The sequence below is a fragment of the Salmo trutta genome, chromosome 8, assembly GCF_901001165.1.
Source record: "Salmo trutta chromosome 8, fSalTru1.1, whole genome shotgun sequence".
NCBI lineage: Eukaryota > Metazoa > Chordata > Actinopteri > Salmoniformes > Salmonidae > Salmo > Salmo trutta.
In genome coordinates this window covers 17,034,191-17,050,812 of record NC_042964.1, presented here as the reverse complement: position 1 = coordinate 17,050,812, position 16,622 = coordinate 17,034,191, and the positions used below count along the sequence as shown (strand labels likewise).

Sequence of the window (16,622 nt, the reverse complement as noted above, 5' to 3'; positions counted from 1 at the left end):
GATGAGGAGAGGAATCCACTTTAGACTATTGAGATGCACCCTTAACCATGTGACCCAATTATCAGATGAATTACCTGCACATTAACTCCAGAAAGCTTGCAATTGGTCAAGCATTGCACCACTCCTATATACAAGTGCCAGCGAGAGAAGGTGCCACTCATCAACTGCTGTTTTGTCCAGGATAGTGCAAGCACATGGTTTATGTTAGCTTGGGTTAGTTAGCAGGTGTAGTTGACTAGCTGTTCCTGGCTAGGGTTAGACACTTCTACTGCTCAATGGCTTTTGTGTTTTGGTTCGGGTAAGTTTGGTGATGGGCATAAATGTCTTTGTAAGTGTTTTGACACTGGCACACTATGTTGACCTGTGCTTATGTTTTACTTACAGAGTATTTGTACTCCTGTCTATATGGCCTAGTGTAAGATGTTCTGACCTTCCAAGAGGTAAGAAACTTAAATTGGGTCAGATTATCCTTTTATACAAGCTATAGAACACTGGTATGAATTGTTGGTCAGAATCATTTAGCTTCCACCCTTCAGATTCTCACTTTGTGTCTATATAGGGGCCATTGAGACTGCATGTCGGGATCGATACCTGTTGGTAACAACCCAACTCTCATTCGCTGGGAACGAACCTCGCTTTGAAGCGGTTGGTAAGTAGCCTTTTAACCTTATCTGATACCAAATGGGCCTGAAATCAGGTTTGGTCAGCTCATGAACTTGGCATCTTAACATGTCTTGGCCAGTGTTTGGTAGCTGGTGCTGACAGGAAGTCTCTCCCTGCAGTATATTTCAGTCTTTCACTGTGCTGTTGGACCACTTAGGAAGAAATCTTTTTTCAACTTAATGACTTGAACATATTCAAATCCTTTTCTCCATCTAGATGCTGATGGTGTTCACCCCATCACTAAGCAGTATGGGTCAGAGTGTGGCTACATGTTCAGTATCCTCCCTCTGTCTGGCCATGCTGAGCTCAGAGCTTCCTACTTCTCCTGCCACACTGACAACCAGGTTCATATCACCACATGTTTTGTCTTTTCAAAGCTCGAAGGGTTTTTAACACTTTTTGCATATCTTACATTTAAGGTCTTGTCTTTTTGTATTTTAGGATGATGAGGTGTTCACTTTTAGCTTTAACTTGATCACAATTGATGCGACGGGAGTGGAAACCACCCACACTGTGAATGCAAACTGCTCTCTCCCTCTACCCTGGTCCCCCAGAGAAGTCAGCTGTGAAGAGAACTATATGGAGGTACTAATACATGGCTCTAGACTGTGCATCCAGGGTTATATTTGTGCCGACGCTGGCCTAGACTATCCTTAACCTTTTTATAGGAGTATGGTCTGCTATGTTCCCCTGTAGGTGTCAGTGAGGGGTGATGTGTCTGGTCTACCTGGTACTGAAGCAGATAACTGGACTGCTGCCCTTGCTACAGTAAGCTAAAGGCTATTTGGCAAATTCTCAATTAGATGAGCTCCACCATGCATGCCCTGTCTCTTGTTTCCCCCATCAGGCCCACAGCTCTGCCACGTCTACCTGGCAGGTGATGTTCCAGCAGGAGGGGCAGCAGCTGACTCCCATGTCTCTCTCAGAGGCTCGGGAGCTGGGCTACGTATTCTACCTCACCCAGGGGAGGCTGGTGTTCCGTTCACCCTACACGCCAGGTTCTGTCATGGGATCTGTCACCATGGTGAGGATTTAAATGGATGCAGTTATCTTGGGTATATCTAAATTGTGGTGAGGCTTTCCAATCTCAAATTACATGAAATGCCTTGATGGGTGGGGTCATGCTTTCCTGTAGGATCTCTTATATTTTAACTTGTTTAGGCTGGAATACTATACTTATTTACATAACTGAAAAGCTATCTTCATACTGTATTGTTAGCAGGTACCAAATCATTATCTAATTCCAGGTGAATGGTATGTTGGTTGAGATGGTCTATCCAATACTGGTCTCCAGGCAGAGATGGGTGGTCATCATGGTGGACTTGGTGGTTGCTTGCAGCACTGGTAAGTTTCAGTGACATATCAGCCCTTACTATTCAAGGTTCAGAGGACTGGATGGGCTAAAGCAATAGTGATGGCTCAATCTAGTGACTATTTTCACCTATAAAGTAATTTCAGATACTGCACTGATTGATCCCTAAACCAGGAAGTGTGCATCAGTCTTAACGCGTCTATGTATAACCTCTTTCCAGATGAAGGAATGTATGATGGGGCGGGGCTGGTCTGGCAGACCCCCACTCTGCTGTCCCCGCTGGTCTCTGGCCTCTTTGGGTTGGAGAGCAGCAAGATCTCAATGGGGGTGGATGGGCAGCTCCTGGATGAGCCCATCACAGCAGAGCGAGGCTACAGCCTGGACATCAGTGACACCACCGTCCAGATCAGCATCCCCTTCAACGCTGCCGGAGGATACAGAAAAGTCAGTAGCATACTAGGTCCACATCTGACCATTAACATGCAGAAGTTTACCTTGTATTCTGATGCCGAGAAGCTGCAAATGGCTTCAGTCACTCATGTCCTCTGTACACCTTGAATATTGTACGTTGCAGCATATAACCTAATGGCAGATGCTTCATAACGGTTTCAACTCTTCCAGAGCTTTGTGATGAACAACATGTACCATGAGTTCTATGTGGTCCGTCTCTACTATGAACAAACCTTCATGGATGACAGTGGTGTGGAGACCAGACTCCGCCTCCACAGGCCCATGAACACACCACTTCTGATCCAGCATATCTCCATCATTAACCGTAAGGAGTTCTACTAGCCAATCCGAAGTGGCTCTTCAGCTCCATGATCATGGTTGCTAATGACCCTGTCCTTCTCCCACCACAGAAACAGTCCTTGAGGATCGTGTTTTTACTGTGTACCTGGGGAACCTCTCCTACGATGTTGACCTGGTGGCTGTGAAGCTCAATGGTCACAACTTCACCATACTAGAGGCGAATAAAAGTGGCATTGTCATAACCATGGTCCCCCAGTCCAATAGTACCCTACATGCCTACATTCTCAGGGTGCCATTTGACGCCGTTATTCACAAGCTGGTAAAGATGCAATGATATTAGCTACTGGGGTCACTTGGCTTTTCCTCAACATTGGAGAAGAGGGGTTCCTCGCCTCAATATTCTCCAACTGTTTTAAGAGGTGAATTGAAGGCTTTTGTACTGTTTCTTGAGTGTTGTGTTCCTGTCCATAGTACCCTACAGAGGGGCTTCTCGAGTACTCGTTGGACATCAACTACACTTTGGTCATCCTGCCTCAGGAGGAGCCCTACTTCTACCTGGCCTCAGTCGTGGCTCAGTTCAATGATGTCTGTAAGTTGACTTCAACTATAAGAGACCTGCGCTGCACAATGGTATTCCTAGTCTTCTGGTTCAGACGACGCAGCCCAGCAACCAACCACTATACACCTCCCCATGTTTACCCTTAACGTCATCTTGGCACTTTTGACTAAACTATTTGGCCTGCCTTTTCTTCAGTTCCTCCGGTCTTCAAAGGTGTCTGCAACGAGAAAAGCATCAGTTTCCAGATGGACCATAAGCCATTTGACTACCTGTGGGAGGTGGGTGTTGGCCCTTACCGTCTGACCCCAAATCTGGCAGCCAAGCGAGGCTATGTCATGCGCAATGACAGCAAGCGTCTGACCCTGGAAGTGCCCCTCTTCTCTGTTGGCTTCACTTATAAGGTGAGATGCTTATTGGTCAAGCACTTAAACTAACTTGTTGGGTAAAGTAGGAGTTATATGGACCTAAAATGTACCTGTCTTTTTTTTTATTTCAGGACATCAATTTGAAGCAGTTCCGTGGCACTTTTGAAATTCTCTCAAGACTTCCCAAGACCTTGGCGGTCAAGAGTTCCTTGGCCAAAGCTTGTCTCTTCCAGACTACTGAGGTCATAGGTAAATACTTCGGTGTCACATAATGACCTGCAGCTTTGCTTGCTTTTGCCTGAGGATGCTTTTATAGGATTGATCAGCACTAACAGGCCTTCCTCTCTCCAGTGTGTTCCACTGAAGGTGTGATGACAGTGGTGTCTATGATTTTGGCCATCCCTGGATCTGAACCCAGCAGAACCTCCCTCCTGGACTCCACCTGCATGCCCCAAGCGATGGATGACACTAGGGTTCTCTTTAGCTTTAAACTCGACACCTGTGGAACCAGGGTCCAGGTATAGCACTGTCCAACCTATAGAATTAGAATCATAAATGCAATCAGGTGACTGGCTCTGCCAGTGATGGGTATTTAAAATTAAAGTTCTAGTGGTCATCCATCTTAACCCCTAACTAAAATCTTGCTAAATTGGTCAGCTGCGGGTTTTAGTTCTGGGTCGTAAGTGTTAGAAATTGGGATTTTTGGTTTGAAGCCTCTAGTCTTGCCAAAGGACTCAGCTGAAGCCCCCCCTAATTTAACCTGTTATCGATTTTTAACTTGTTTAAGCACTGACCTTGCCCCATATCCTAATCTGAACACCAGAATAACCGCATCTAGTTATCCTGTAGCTGTAGAATTGGTCCAAGTGGTTAGTGTGCCTTTAACTCGGTGTACCCCAACTTTATTCTAGGGCCGCTGGTACTTATTTTGTTTTTTAACCTAAGCGTTACAAAGCTGATTCAAAGCTTGCTGAGTTGGTATTTGAATCTGTAATGCCAGGGAAAATTGTGCCCCAGGACAGAGTTTGGGGAAACTCTGCTTTAACTCAAGAACTTTCAGCATACAGGCCGACTATTTAAATTAATATTCAGATTTATACTGTCTTGATTTCTCATGAGGCCTGACAAGGAAACAACCGTAAGCTTTAAGACATGGCTTCAACAGGTTAATGGTTGCATTATTAAATTGGGGTTTTTGACCTCTTGTGGTGCAGTTTGATTACCAGCACCTTACCTACGAAAATGAGATTACCATTGAGCACACGAGCCAATCTGTGGAAGCACCAGTCTCAACCAGGTATACTGCCTTTGTGTACATGACTTCACTAATAATTTACTGTCTCATTTATTGAAACAAATGTACAATACACATCAGTCATTAATTCTCACTACAGGCACTTGTGGCTTTAATGTACAATTGTTCTCTCGTTAGGGTGACAGTGCGGTGTGTCTATCCACTGAGTGGTTTATACAAGCTGTTTGCGTATCGGCGGTTTGAAGCAGACTCACCAGGATTTGGCACCATCTTGACTAGACTTCCTGTAAAGTAAGTGTTCAATACGCCTGACTCTGTCCACAAATTATTTCAGCCCACCATTATACCTTCACCCTCCAAAACAGGAGTGACCCCTGGGAGAAATGCCTGCCAGCCATCCTAAACTGGCACATGAACCATTAGGCCCACACCAGTCACACAACACAATTTTATGACTGACTAGTATGCTGTTACACTTCAAACTGACCCAACCTTTTTTTTTCCTCTCTCCGTAGGAACTAATGAATTGGAGTGAATGCTGTTAAGAGTATTGAGTGTAAATGTCTTAATAAATATAATTTTGCAAATCTCTGTAGCTTGTCCTGATGGGGATGGGATGTGGCTTCAGTTTGGGGATTATATCCAAGTGAATACTAATTGGTTAACACTTTAAAGTCAACCCAGGGAGCAAGCTATTTGGCCCTTTAAGTGCCAGTGGAAACTGGGTTTAAGTGGACTGATAAACTGTTGTGTTTGAATGAAGTGGAAGACTACTACTTATATAAAGTGTCTCAAAGATCCTACATTACAGAAATGGTAATGAATTGATCACTGCCCCTGTTGCTTTAAGAGGCAATTAAACAGGTGTGCACCCCACCATTCAACTTCTAACAGGACTCTTATGGTACCAACCTAAACTGGGGTAGATGTAAATCTGACGAGGGGCACTGCAAGTTATGACTAGGCTATTCTTTTATCTCTAGTCCTGACAGTGCTGTTTCTTTAGGGTGTTTGTGGGTTACAGTAGCCTGTGCATTCAGGTTAAATAACAGGTTGTCATTCATTTTCAACTTGTGGACATTTTGCTCATTACATTGGTGTGCAAGTAAACAAATTGCACTAGTGGACAACGGTGGCTGGCAATGTGGATTAGCCTAGCAGTGAAAAGGGACAATGCTTCAAGGTGGCCTGAGTGGAGGATCACAGGAATGCTTGTGGATAGACATCGGATCTGGCTGAGGCAAGGGCATCAGGGCTCAAGTCTGCTAGGTGGATGGAATGGGTGTGGATTCCAGTGGGCGGACTGACGTTGATACTGTCTGATTCTTGGCGTGACTACGAACGTATCCAAAATAAACCATGGATTACAGACAATATCAGTGCTGGGCTAAAGGCTAATCTACCTCTTACAAGGAACAGGACATGGATGCAAACAAGAGCCCGCTAAAGGGGCCTCCTGTGTGGTGCAGCCGTCTAAGGCGCTACTACAGACCTGGGTTTGATCGTGATTGGGAGTCCCATAGGGTTGCACACAATTGGCCCAGCATCGCCCGGGGGAGGGTTTGACTTGGCTCATAGCACTCTAGTGACTCCTTGTGGCAGGCTGGGCGCCTGCAGGCTGACCCCGGTCATCAGGTGAACGGTGTTGGACCTAACGTGTGCCAGGAAAACATCCATTACACCACTTGTCAACACAGGATGGGGCCATTGACTCATGCTACTTAAGCCAAATCGGGACTCTGCTGTCATGATGGAACTTAGATTTGTCAGACCAGGCAATGTTTTTCTGCTCCTCAATTGTACAGTGTTGGTGATTGCATGCCCACTGGAGCCAGTTCTTCTTGATTTTAGCTCATGAGTGGAACCCGGTGTGGTCGTCTGCAATAGCCCATCGTTGACACGCACCGATGAGTTGTGCATTCCGAGATGCCATTTTGCACACCACTTTTGTACTGCACCGTTATTTGCCAGTTTGTGGCCTGCATATTAGCTTGCACAATTTTTTTCAATTATTTATGTTGTAATATTCAAAAAAATGATATCTACTTGCAGTGAAGCTGCTCAACATCATCACATTAGCCGTCTTCCAGAGTGACCCACAGAAGAAACCAGGGTCAACGCCCTAATCAAGGGCACGTTGACAGATCTCCCACAAGGCCAAGAAACCGGTTGCTGGTTCGGGTCCCCATCAGCTACCGGCCCAAGCTCCCAACTGCCTGGCCACCAGCCCCGAAGATCCACCCCCTCCCATAGTTCCCTGAGAGCTGCCCCTCAACCAAGACACCCCTCCCTCCCCTGATTTTTTTAAAATGATTCCATTCCCCACCCTTTTGCCTACAGGACTGCAGCTGAATAAAACATTTTGGGGGGTCGCACCATTCTCGGTAAACCCTAGACACTGTCGTGTTTGATTCATTACAGAAAGCTTTGGAGAGTGAGATTGTGTGGGCTGGGGCTTCAGTGGGGGCGTGTCGATACAGTACACCCACTGTGTGGGCTGTGGTGCAGAGCAGCCCAGAGCTGGAAATGCCTGCGTGAAAATAACTAAACTCAATTGTTCTATTGCACTACAGTCAGCATGCAGCGCACACTCTGGCCACATGGTCTGCTGGGGGTGTGGCCAGCCAGGCCATCTGCGCAGGGATTACCCCATGTCCCACAGAGCTCAGGGAAATTGCTTGGGGTCCGCATAGATGGGGCGGCGCCGATCCCTGGCTCTTTCCAAAACCCCACCATCGCTAGGCTCCACCTCCCCCAGAAGCAGACTACTGCATGAGGATCCTGGAGCCTGTTGTGGTGGGCCGGACCTGTGTTGGGGACTTTTGTCACTTCGCTGTCACTGTGGAGGGGGTGCCCTGCCCTGGTGGACACTGAGTCCACAGTAACCCCGGTGAGGCCGGACATTGTACCAGGTTGGACTCGGTTCAAGCCCACAACTGTGCAGCTCCGCACAGCCCCCCCTCCCCCATCTGTGTGTTACTTTCCCCAGCTACCTCCATGAAACGTCCCTCTGTGAGCCTGTGCCACCCCAGATGGGAGAGGAGAGGACACTGTCCGCAGTGAGAGAGAGATGGGAGAGGAACTGTGATGGTCTTCACCCCGAGCAGCAGGAACAGCTGTTGCTGTTGGAATTCAGAGACAGCTTTGCTCTGAGTGAAGAGGTGGGTCAGATTCTGGTGCAGCACGAGGGGAAGCTCGGCACGTCAAGACGCATCCCAGCCATATCCCACTGGCACACCAGGAGGCAGCAGACAAGGCCATTGGAGATGCAGTGGGCAGACTTCATTGAGCCCTCAGGCAGCCCCTGGGCGGCACCAATAGTCATGATTCCTAAGAAGGGGGATAAGCTGAGGTTTTGTGCGGACTACAGGTGGCTGAATGCAGTAACCAGGAAGGAGTCATACCCTATATTATGTATTGATGAGTCACTGAACCTGGTTAGGATGTCCTCCTTGCTCTCCTCACTAGACCTCTGCAGTGGTTACTGGCAGGTTCCTCTCTCCCCAGACCCAAGACTGCTTTTGCACACCAACAGAGCGTGGCAGAGATGTTGTTGCCTACCCTCACCACCTGGGGCTGGCCCATCAGTCTATGAATGGTAGTCTATGAACAGCATTCTCACAGTTATTTATCCTGTTGTCCAGGTGGGAAGAGGGCATTGTGAAGTGCATTTGAGATTACGTAATCTGTGGAACTGTTGGGGCAATATGAACATTGGAGTGGGTTCTGGGTGTCTAGGATGATGGTGTTGATGTGTGTCATGACCAGCCTTTTCAAAGAACTTCATAATTACAGATGAGTGCTACAGGGCGATATTCATTTAGGCAGGCTACCTTGGAGTTCTTGGGAACAGGGACAATGGTGGTAACTTGAAACATGTTGGGATTAACGACTGGGACAAGGAGAGAGTGGAAACGTCAGTGATGACACTTGCTGATCTGCACATTCTCCAAGAACGCTCACTGGTATTCCGTCTGGCCCGGTGGCCTTGTGAGTTTTAAACCTTTTAAAAGCTTTACTATCATCAGCCACGGAGAGTGAGATCCGGGTCTAATAGGATTCCACTTTCCTCTTATATTGTCCTTTTGCATGTTTGTCTCATCGGAGGTTGTTGCGGGCTTTCTTTTAAGCAGTAGCTACAGCCTTTAGCAGAGCACCGATATTGCCTGTAATCCATGTTTTTTTTTGGTTTGGATTCGTTCACGTAGTCGCTGTGGGGACGAAGTCATCTATGCACTTATTGATAAAGCCCGTGACTGATGTGGTGTAAAGGAATTTATATATTTGAATGTAATGATTAAATAATTCTACCCTGAGACTTAACTATTAGGGATATGGTCTATATAGCATGTAGAATGAGTAACTAAAGGGTTAAGCCTAACGAGGTTGGACTAGGATAAGAGAAGAATGTGTCTGTGTGTTTTAGTAAACACTAAGAACTGTTAAACTGTGGTTGACCTGCCCTAGCTTGAACTCTGAGGGTTTAAGATATGAGAGGGAGTCCCCCTCAAGGTTTCCCTAATCTCAGAGGAATGAAACTGTCGGCTGGGTAATGATCTACAGTGTTAAGAGATCTGGGCCTTAATGTTTGTGTGTATGTGTGTGCGTATATACGGAGCCTGGTATATAATGATGTCTCTGTACAATGGACTTCAGAGCGCCCTGAATAAACACTTCTGATTCTTGTAAACTGGGCCTCCGTCTGTGTTATTCAACCAGAATCTTACACATTCTGGGTGGCAGACTGAGTATTTTAATTGAAGTTAACATTGAGAACATAATTCTCATAACAACTGGTCCTTTGAGCCGGATCCCAAAATCTGTCCGTGTCTTCCTAAGGTAACACGCCGGAAACCGTGCACGAGCGGGTCATTGACTCGTTAATTAAAGACCTGTTCCCTGAAATTGGGGTTCCATAACAGGCCGGTAAATATCTAAGGTTGACGGTGACGGGATTCAACCTACATTGCTTTTCCCAGCCTACAAGACGAAGTTCAGTAAATCTATATTCACAGATTTGGGGAATTGATGTCTAGGCTACATTCAGAGAAATATTTTAATGATTCTTGTGTGGTTTGGGCATTGATCTCTAGATCTGATTGCGCATTCTAACCTGGTGACCTATCTTTAGAATGTTGTGTAGAGAACCCTGATATAGGTAGTATTCTATGCAATTAGAAGATAGGAATTGGGAGTAGAAGCCACCTAGGAATTGTTAAGTCCTCAGTGACTTTGTCTGAAATGACATAGGGTATCTGCACTACCAGTGTAAACTAGCTAATATTGAGATCTAAGAGAACGATTTGTTAAACCCGATCAAGGATATATTATACAAGCCATAATGACAAGGTATTTACGACTGTAAACTAGCGGAAAGAAGACATGTACATAGATTGTGAGAATATACATTAGAAAAAGACGGTAGCAATTGAGTAAGAGAGTAGAAGCACATACACATAGAAGGTAAATAGAATACTCATTGGAAATGTCCACGGGGGTAAGAAGATAATTGCGTGTGAGATATATTGATCAGTCAAAAGCCATAAGGAACAACGGAAAAATGGGCTGTTGACCAGGGCCTTACAACCTCTAGTAAATAGCTTATTGTTGTATGCATGTGAGACCTAATAATCTATCAAAAGTCATAAAAATAATTATTCTAAGATCCTAGAGGAAATTAACAGTAGGTAAGGAATACACAGAAGTAATTGAATCAGAGTTTTAAAAGCACACACAGAATAAGATAATTATTTGCGTGTGAGAGATATATTGAACAGTCAAAAGTCGCAAGGAACGACATAAAAATAAGTATAACTTATGGTCGTATACGTGTGAGATTTAAATAATATATCAGGATTCATACAAATAATTATTCTAAAATTCTAGGAAATATTAACGGTATGTATTTATCAACATAGGTTAAGGATAATAACGATAGAAAACACACATAGAGAGTAATAGAACGCACACAGATTGTAAGGAGAAGCAGAATAACAACAATAGTAATTGAACGAACATGAGTAATAAATCCTCTCAGACGGAGAGGACTCCCAAGGCCCCCACAGAGACACAGAAAGGAGAACAGGATTTAGCAAACTTATTGAGAAAGTCGAGAAAAGGGGATAGAGACGGTCAAAAGAATGGGGGAGATAGATGCTTTAACTGTAACAAACCGGGTCATTTCGCTAGAGATTGTGAGGCACCGTGTAAACACTGCAATAAAGTAGGCCATAATCACCGAGACTGTAAAAAGAGTGAACCGGTTGAGTTAGAGCATCTAACAGTAACTATCGGGGTAACTGTGTTCAAGAAAAAAAATGGATAGGAATAATGAAAATACATGTTTCAACTGTCAGAAGTCGTGGCATTATGCAAGGGATTGTGAGGAACCGTGTAAACATTGTAACAAAACAGGCCATAAAAACCGAGATTGTCAGAAGAAGGGGAAACAGGGAGAGTAGAAACTGGATGGAACCAGACGATAGAAAGTGTTCGAATTGCAATAAGACACGGCATTTCGCCCGAGAAGGTAAGGCTCCCTGTAAACATTGTGACCGAGTAGGTCAAAACCACCAAAATTGCAACCCTTAGCAATAGCATTGGTGGTTCAGAGGTAGAATTCTTGCCTACCATGTGGGAGACCCAGGTTAGTTTCTCAGCCGATGCATCAGTGGATTAAAATTTGAGTTGCTGATTGTCATTCAACTGTTGGTATGTTTTGCCTGGAAAGATACGGTTGTTAGTGTTTAAGATATAAACTGAACATTTTGATAGCTTGTTTAGTTTAAATTGAAAGACGAATGCATTCAAAATAATAGCGAGGCGAATTCGATAAAGTACGTTGTCTGTTGTCTGTCTAAATGTCCTGCTGCGAGGACATATAGAGAATGGGAGTTGTATTTAAATAACTGAATCAAGGAAGAGACAGTTACCTAAATCTAATGGATTATAATGAGCGGATAGGTGATTGCGATAGAGTAGTACCCACCGACATGTGTTTTTTAGTTGAAAGGAGTTGAATTAAGTATTTTATACATTTGGCAATTTACATGGTACTTTTAAAGTCGTAGACATTTCATAAGTGTGAAGCCGAAAGAGAGGAGAAAGTTGTAACACGTTTTAATCTTACAATAGAGGTAAAACAGAACGTTGTTTGAGTAGGGGTTATATTTTGCCTACTGGAAAGAATAGGTGAGTTAGTCACGCTCGCTGGGCTATATATTGGCTGTAAGTGATTCGGGTCTGGATAGTTGAATCGTAAAAGTTTCTGGTTATTGATTCTTGGTTTGATTGTTTAGTAACACCAGTGAATTGAACAGGAAGTAAATGTATTCTAACATAATCTGTTTCCATTACGTGGAACAACGTCAGGTCAGTGACGTGAATTGCAGGTTGAGTTAATTTTATTTTACAAGGACAGTGCACATCAATCACAGTTGTGTGGGTCTAATGGCATGGTAGTCCTATCAAGCACTTTGAGAGCCTTTTTGCAGACAGACTGAAGGGGATTTAAGGTTGTAAAGCAAGCTTGGGCCAAACTAGTCAAGGAGTATGTTAATACGTTTTCATGTTTTCATGATTTATACATATAATTAGTTATATAGTTACATTTATGATAGAGAACAATTTTATAATTGTTATTCCTAATCTATATCATTGTCTTGCTGCTGTGTCTCCTACCGTACTTCCCATTCCCTTTGCTGACGATAACAATTCGATTTTATCGCATAAGAATTTTGATTCACTAATTAATGAAGCCAACTCAGGCATGGCCAACTTTTCTGAATTGTTCCAGATAAACAAATGATCTTTATTGTGCTCACTAGTAAGAATAAGAAATATTGTAAAAAAAAATAAATAAAAAAAATTATAAAAAGGCCAGAATCTCAATTGGTGGGAATGAAATGGAACAAGTCACATATACTTGATCCCTCTGAATTCTAATTGATGAAAAGTTATCCTGGAAAGATCACATTCAACTTGTCCGCAGCAAAGTAACAGTCTGTTGGTATCATCATAAAGATTAGTGGTTTGTTTCGTCAGGCTTGCTTCCTAAGTCTTTACTATAGCTTAATTCACTCATGTCTCATTTACTGTAATATTGTCTGGGCCAGTACATATGACTCCTACCTACACAAATTACTCATCATACAAAATACATTTGCAAGACTAACCACCTCCTTTAATTACCTGGCTCTATCTGCAACTTTGTTTAAGAAACTATTTACGATCTATTTACGACATGAATGTACGCAAATTATGCATTTTCATCCACAAGTACTCATACCTTCCAGACAGTTTACCTAAACCCTTCAATGGATTCTTCCAGGTTAATTCTGAAATCCATCTATATAACACAAGACACTGTGAAGACCTTCACCCTTCCCACTGCCGCACCTCACATAGTCAATTCTCTACCATACTCTGAAATTCTAATCTTCATATTTCCAAAATCTCACAAACTGTCAATAACTTCAACTGAAGACTGGGGGGTCAGCCAGATTAACCAAACTACTCAGTAATCTCCTCCATGTAGCCTAATTCACACATGCACATCCACACATGCACACACACATTTTAAATAAAACATACTGTGTTTTTTGTGATTGGTTCATCTGTACATTTATGATTAGTGGGTTTTGTTATCTGTTTAAACAAACCTTTTTTATTTTTGTACATACACTACCGTTCAGAAGTTTGGGGTCACTTAGAAATGTCCTTGTTTTTGAGAGAAAAGCACATTTTTTGTCCATTAAAATAACATAAAATTGATCATAAATACAGTGTTGACATTGTTAATGTTGGAAATGACTATTGTAGCTGTAAACCACAGATTATTTTATGGAATATCTACATAGGTGAACAGAGGCCCATCATCAGCAAACCATCACTCCTGTGTTCCAATGGCACATTGGGTTAGCTAATCCAAGTTTATCATTTTAAAAGGCTAATTCATCATTAGAAAACCCTTTTGCAATTATGTTAGCACAGCAGAAAACAGTTGTGCTGATTAAAGAAGCAATACAACTGGCCTTTAGACCAGTTGAATATCTAGAGCATCAGTATTTGTGGCTTCAATTACCATCTCAAAATGTCGAGAAACAAAGAACTTTCTAATGAAACTCGTCGGTCTACTCTTGTTCTGAGAAATTAAGGCTATTCCTTGCGAGAAATTGTCAAGAAACTGAAGATCTCGTACAATGCTGTGTACTACTCCCTTCACAGAACAGCGCAAACTGGCTCTAACCAGAATAGAAAGAGTGGGAGGCCCCGGTGCACAGCTGAGCAAGAGGATAAGTACATTATAGTGTCTAGTTTGAGAAACAGACGCCTCACAAGTCTTCAACTGGCAGCTTTATTAAGTAGTACCCGCAAAACACCAGTGTCAATGTCAACAGTGAAGAGGCAACTCCGGGATGCTGGCCTTCTAGGCAGAGTTTCAAAGAAAAAGCCATATCTCAGACTGGCCAATAAAAAGAAAAGATTAAGATGGGCAAAAGAACACAGACACTGGACAGAAGAACTCTGCCTAGAAGGCCAGCATCCCGGAGTCGCCTCTTGACTGTTGACGTTGAGATTGGTGTTTTGCGGGTACTATTTAATGAAGCTGCCAGTTGAGGACTTGTGAGGCGTCTGTTTCACAAACTAGACACTCTAATGTACTGTACGTGTCCTCTTGCTCAGTTGTGCACCGGGGCCTCCCACTCCTTTCTATTCTGGTTAGAGCCAGTTTGCGCAGTTCTGTGAAGGGAGTAGTGCACAGCGTTGCACCAGATCTTCAGTTTCTTGGCAATTTCTCACATGGAGTAGCCTTCATTTCTCAGAACAAGAATAGACTGACAAGTTTCAGAAGAAAGTTCTTTGTTTGTGGCCATTATGAGCCTGTAATCAAACCCAGAAATGCTGATGCTCCAGATACTCAACGTCTAAAGGCGGCCAGTTTTATTGCTTCTTGGACGCGGCTTATGGTAGAGGAATGAAAATGTAATTATCTGACGGACATTTCTGCAGTTGTCATGCAAATTCCACACTCCCTCATAACTTGAGACATCTGTGGCATTTTGTGACAAAACTACACCTTTTAGTGGCCTTTTATCCCCAGCGGTTTAATCAGCTTCTTGACATGCCACACCTGTCAGGTGGATGGATTATCTCGGCAAAGTTAAAATGCTCACGAACATGTAGGTAAATACATTTGTGCACAAAACGCCAGAAATAAGCTTTGTGTGCATGGATAGTTTCAGGGATCTTTTATTTCAGCTCATGAAACCAACACTTTACATGTTATTTATTGTTCAGTTACAGTCCCTATACCCACAGTGTATTTGTCTGAAAGAGTGGGTAAACTGCCTACCCTCTCAGAGGAAATTTTACAAACACATGCCAAACAGGTAGCCTGCATTAAATATAATACGAGTTCGATCAAAACGTTGACACCCTAGTTCATGAGCTGTCCATAAGTAAAGAGTTGAACGCTTGGACTCGTCCCCGATTATGCGACCGAACACTACATTTCCATACATTATGTAATTAAGCATTTGAATTAGAAAATTGAACTTACAATTCCTGGATCTCTGAAAACGCACTGAAATGTCTACAGTCACATTTGTCTCGCTTAGAGTTCTCATGTGCACACAAATCCAAAAACAGTCCTATGCCATTGCAAAATCAAATGCTTCCAACCAAAAGTAAACTACAGGCCTACCATTGTTGGATGAGTATTGGTGTCTAGCTGTAGGCTAGTTGTCTGGAGCAATTTGACCAGTCAAATGTGATATTCTGATTATCAAAGCAACTATGCTGTTACTCAAGTAGCCTTATGACACGTCCATCAATGAACAAGTGTTGGAACACCGCCAACTTCAAGATTATAAATTGGCTGATGCGCTTCTACCAGGATATGACTTGTGCCACCTGTTGTAGTGCAATCTAGACCTATGCCACCATCTGATGGGACCAGTTACAATTTAGCATTTCAGTCACATGCAACTTGACACTGGCTAATGCATTGTGTAAGGTCAGAATTGGGGTGCCTGTTAACAGCCTTGTAGCATCCAGGTACAATGTATATAACTTGACAGTGTATGAGCCATAAATTCTAGGCATAACCAATTGGTCAGAATCATGACGAGTAAACTTTTACACATTCTAGCAACAACCTTATGAATTCACTGAAGACATTGAAATAACGTTAAAAAAAGCAGCAATAGCCTTTCATGGTTCTCTATAGCAAATATGCTCAGCTATGCAGGCCATGTGCCATTTCAAGTTAAGTACTAGAAAGTCATGCCTACAAAGGCTTTGTAAGTTATAGAATGATTGAGGAATCTGTAGTTGAAAAATAAATCCAAAAATGAATGTTATGAAATAACTTAATATCTGAAGGTTGCTTTACTCAGTCATTTGTAACACTTGCCTCAACATGGGTAATTATTTTGATCTCACGGTCACACCTTGCTGCCAAAACACAGTCTATGAATCTGAGTGAAGTTAGTCAAGCCCCATCCTGCAGCAGTTGACTAAAAGTGGCAGGGTGGCTACGGTTAGAACTGCTGATCACCCCTTAAGGACAACATGCCTCATAAGTTACTAACATGAGTCAAGTTAGGATCTTTGAGATGAAAGTTACTCCAATGCATCAGACACATTATACTAGCCCACTTACTGTTACCAAAGAAAGTCCTCACTTGTGATAAACCCAATCAGGACAAGGTACAA

The 16,622-nt window shown here is 43.2% G+C and overlaps 1 protein-coding gene across 1 annotated transcript; it reads left to right on the top strand.

The window, feature by feature from the left end:
* Positions 1–208: 208 nt before the first annotated feature.
* Positions 209–5,495, top strand: LOC115198305 (uncharacterized). Its single transcript, XM_029760185.1, has 18 exons — positions 209–298; positions 385–440; positions 560–649; positions 880–1,007; positions 1,105–1,248; positions 1,360–1,431; positions 1,511–1,687; positions 1,911–2,007; positions 2,196–2,419; positions 2,597–2,750; positions 2,836–3,044; positions 3,197–3,314; positions 3,480–3,685; positions 3,781–3,898; positions 4,001–4,167; positions 4,864–4,946; positions 5,082–5,195; positions 5,420–5,495. Exons 1-18 carry the CDS (start codon positions 276–278, stop codon positions 5,424–5,426), a joined length of 2,187 nt encoding a protein of 728 aa, XP_029616045.1. The 5' UTR covers positions 209–275; the 3' UTR covers positions 5,427–5,495.
* Positions 5,496–16,622: the final 11,127 nt, after the last annotated feature.

Excerpts from the sequence above, each read along its gene's own strand:
- LOC115198305 (XM_029760185.1), top strand. The coding sequence starts at position 276 with ATGGCTTTTGTGTTTTGGTTCGG. Across the intron at positions 299-384 it reads GCTTTTGTGTTTTGGTTCGG|AGTATTTGTACTCCTGTCTA; the intron begins GTAAGTTTGGTG and ends TTTTACTTACAG. Across the intron at positions 3,686-3,780 it reads CTGTTGGCTTCACTTATAAG|GACATCAATTTGAAGCAGTT; the intron begins GTGAGATGCTTA and ends TTTTTATTTCAG.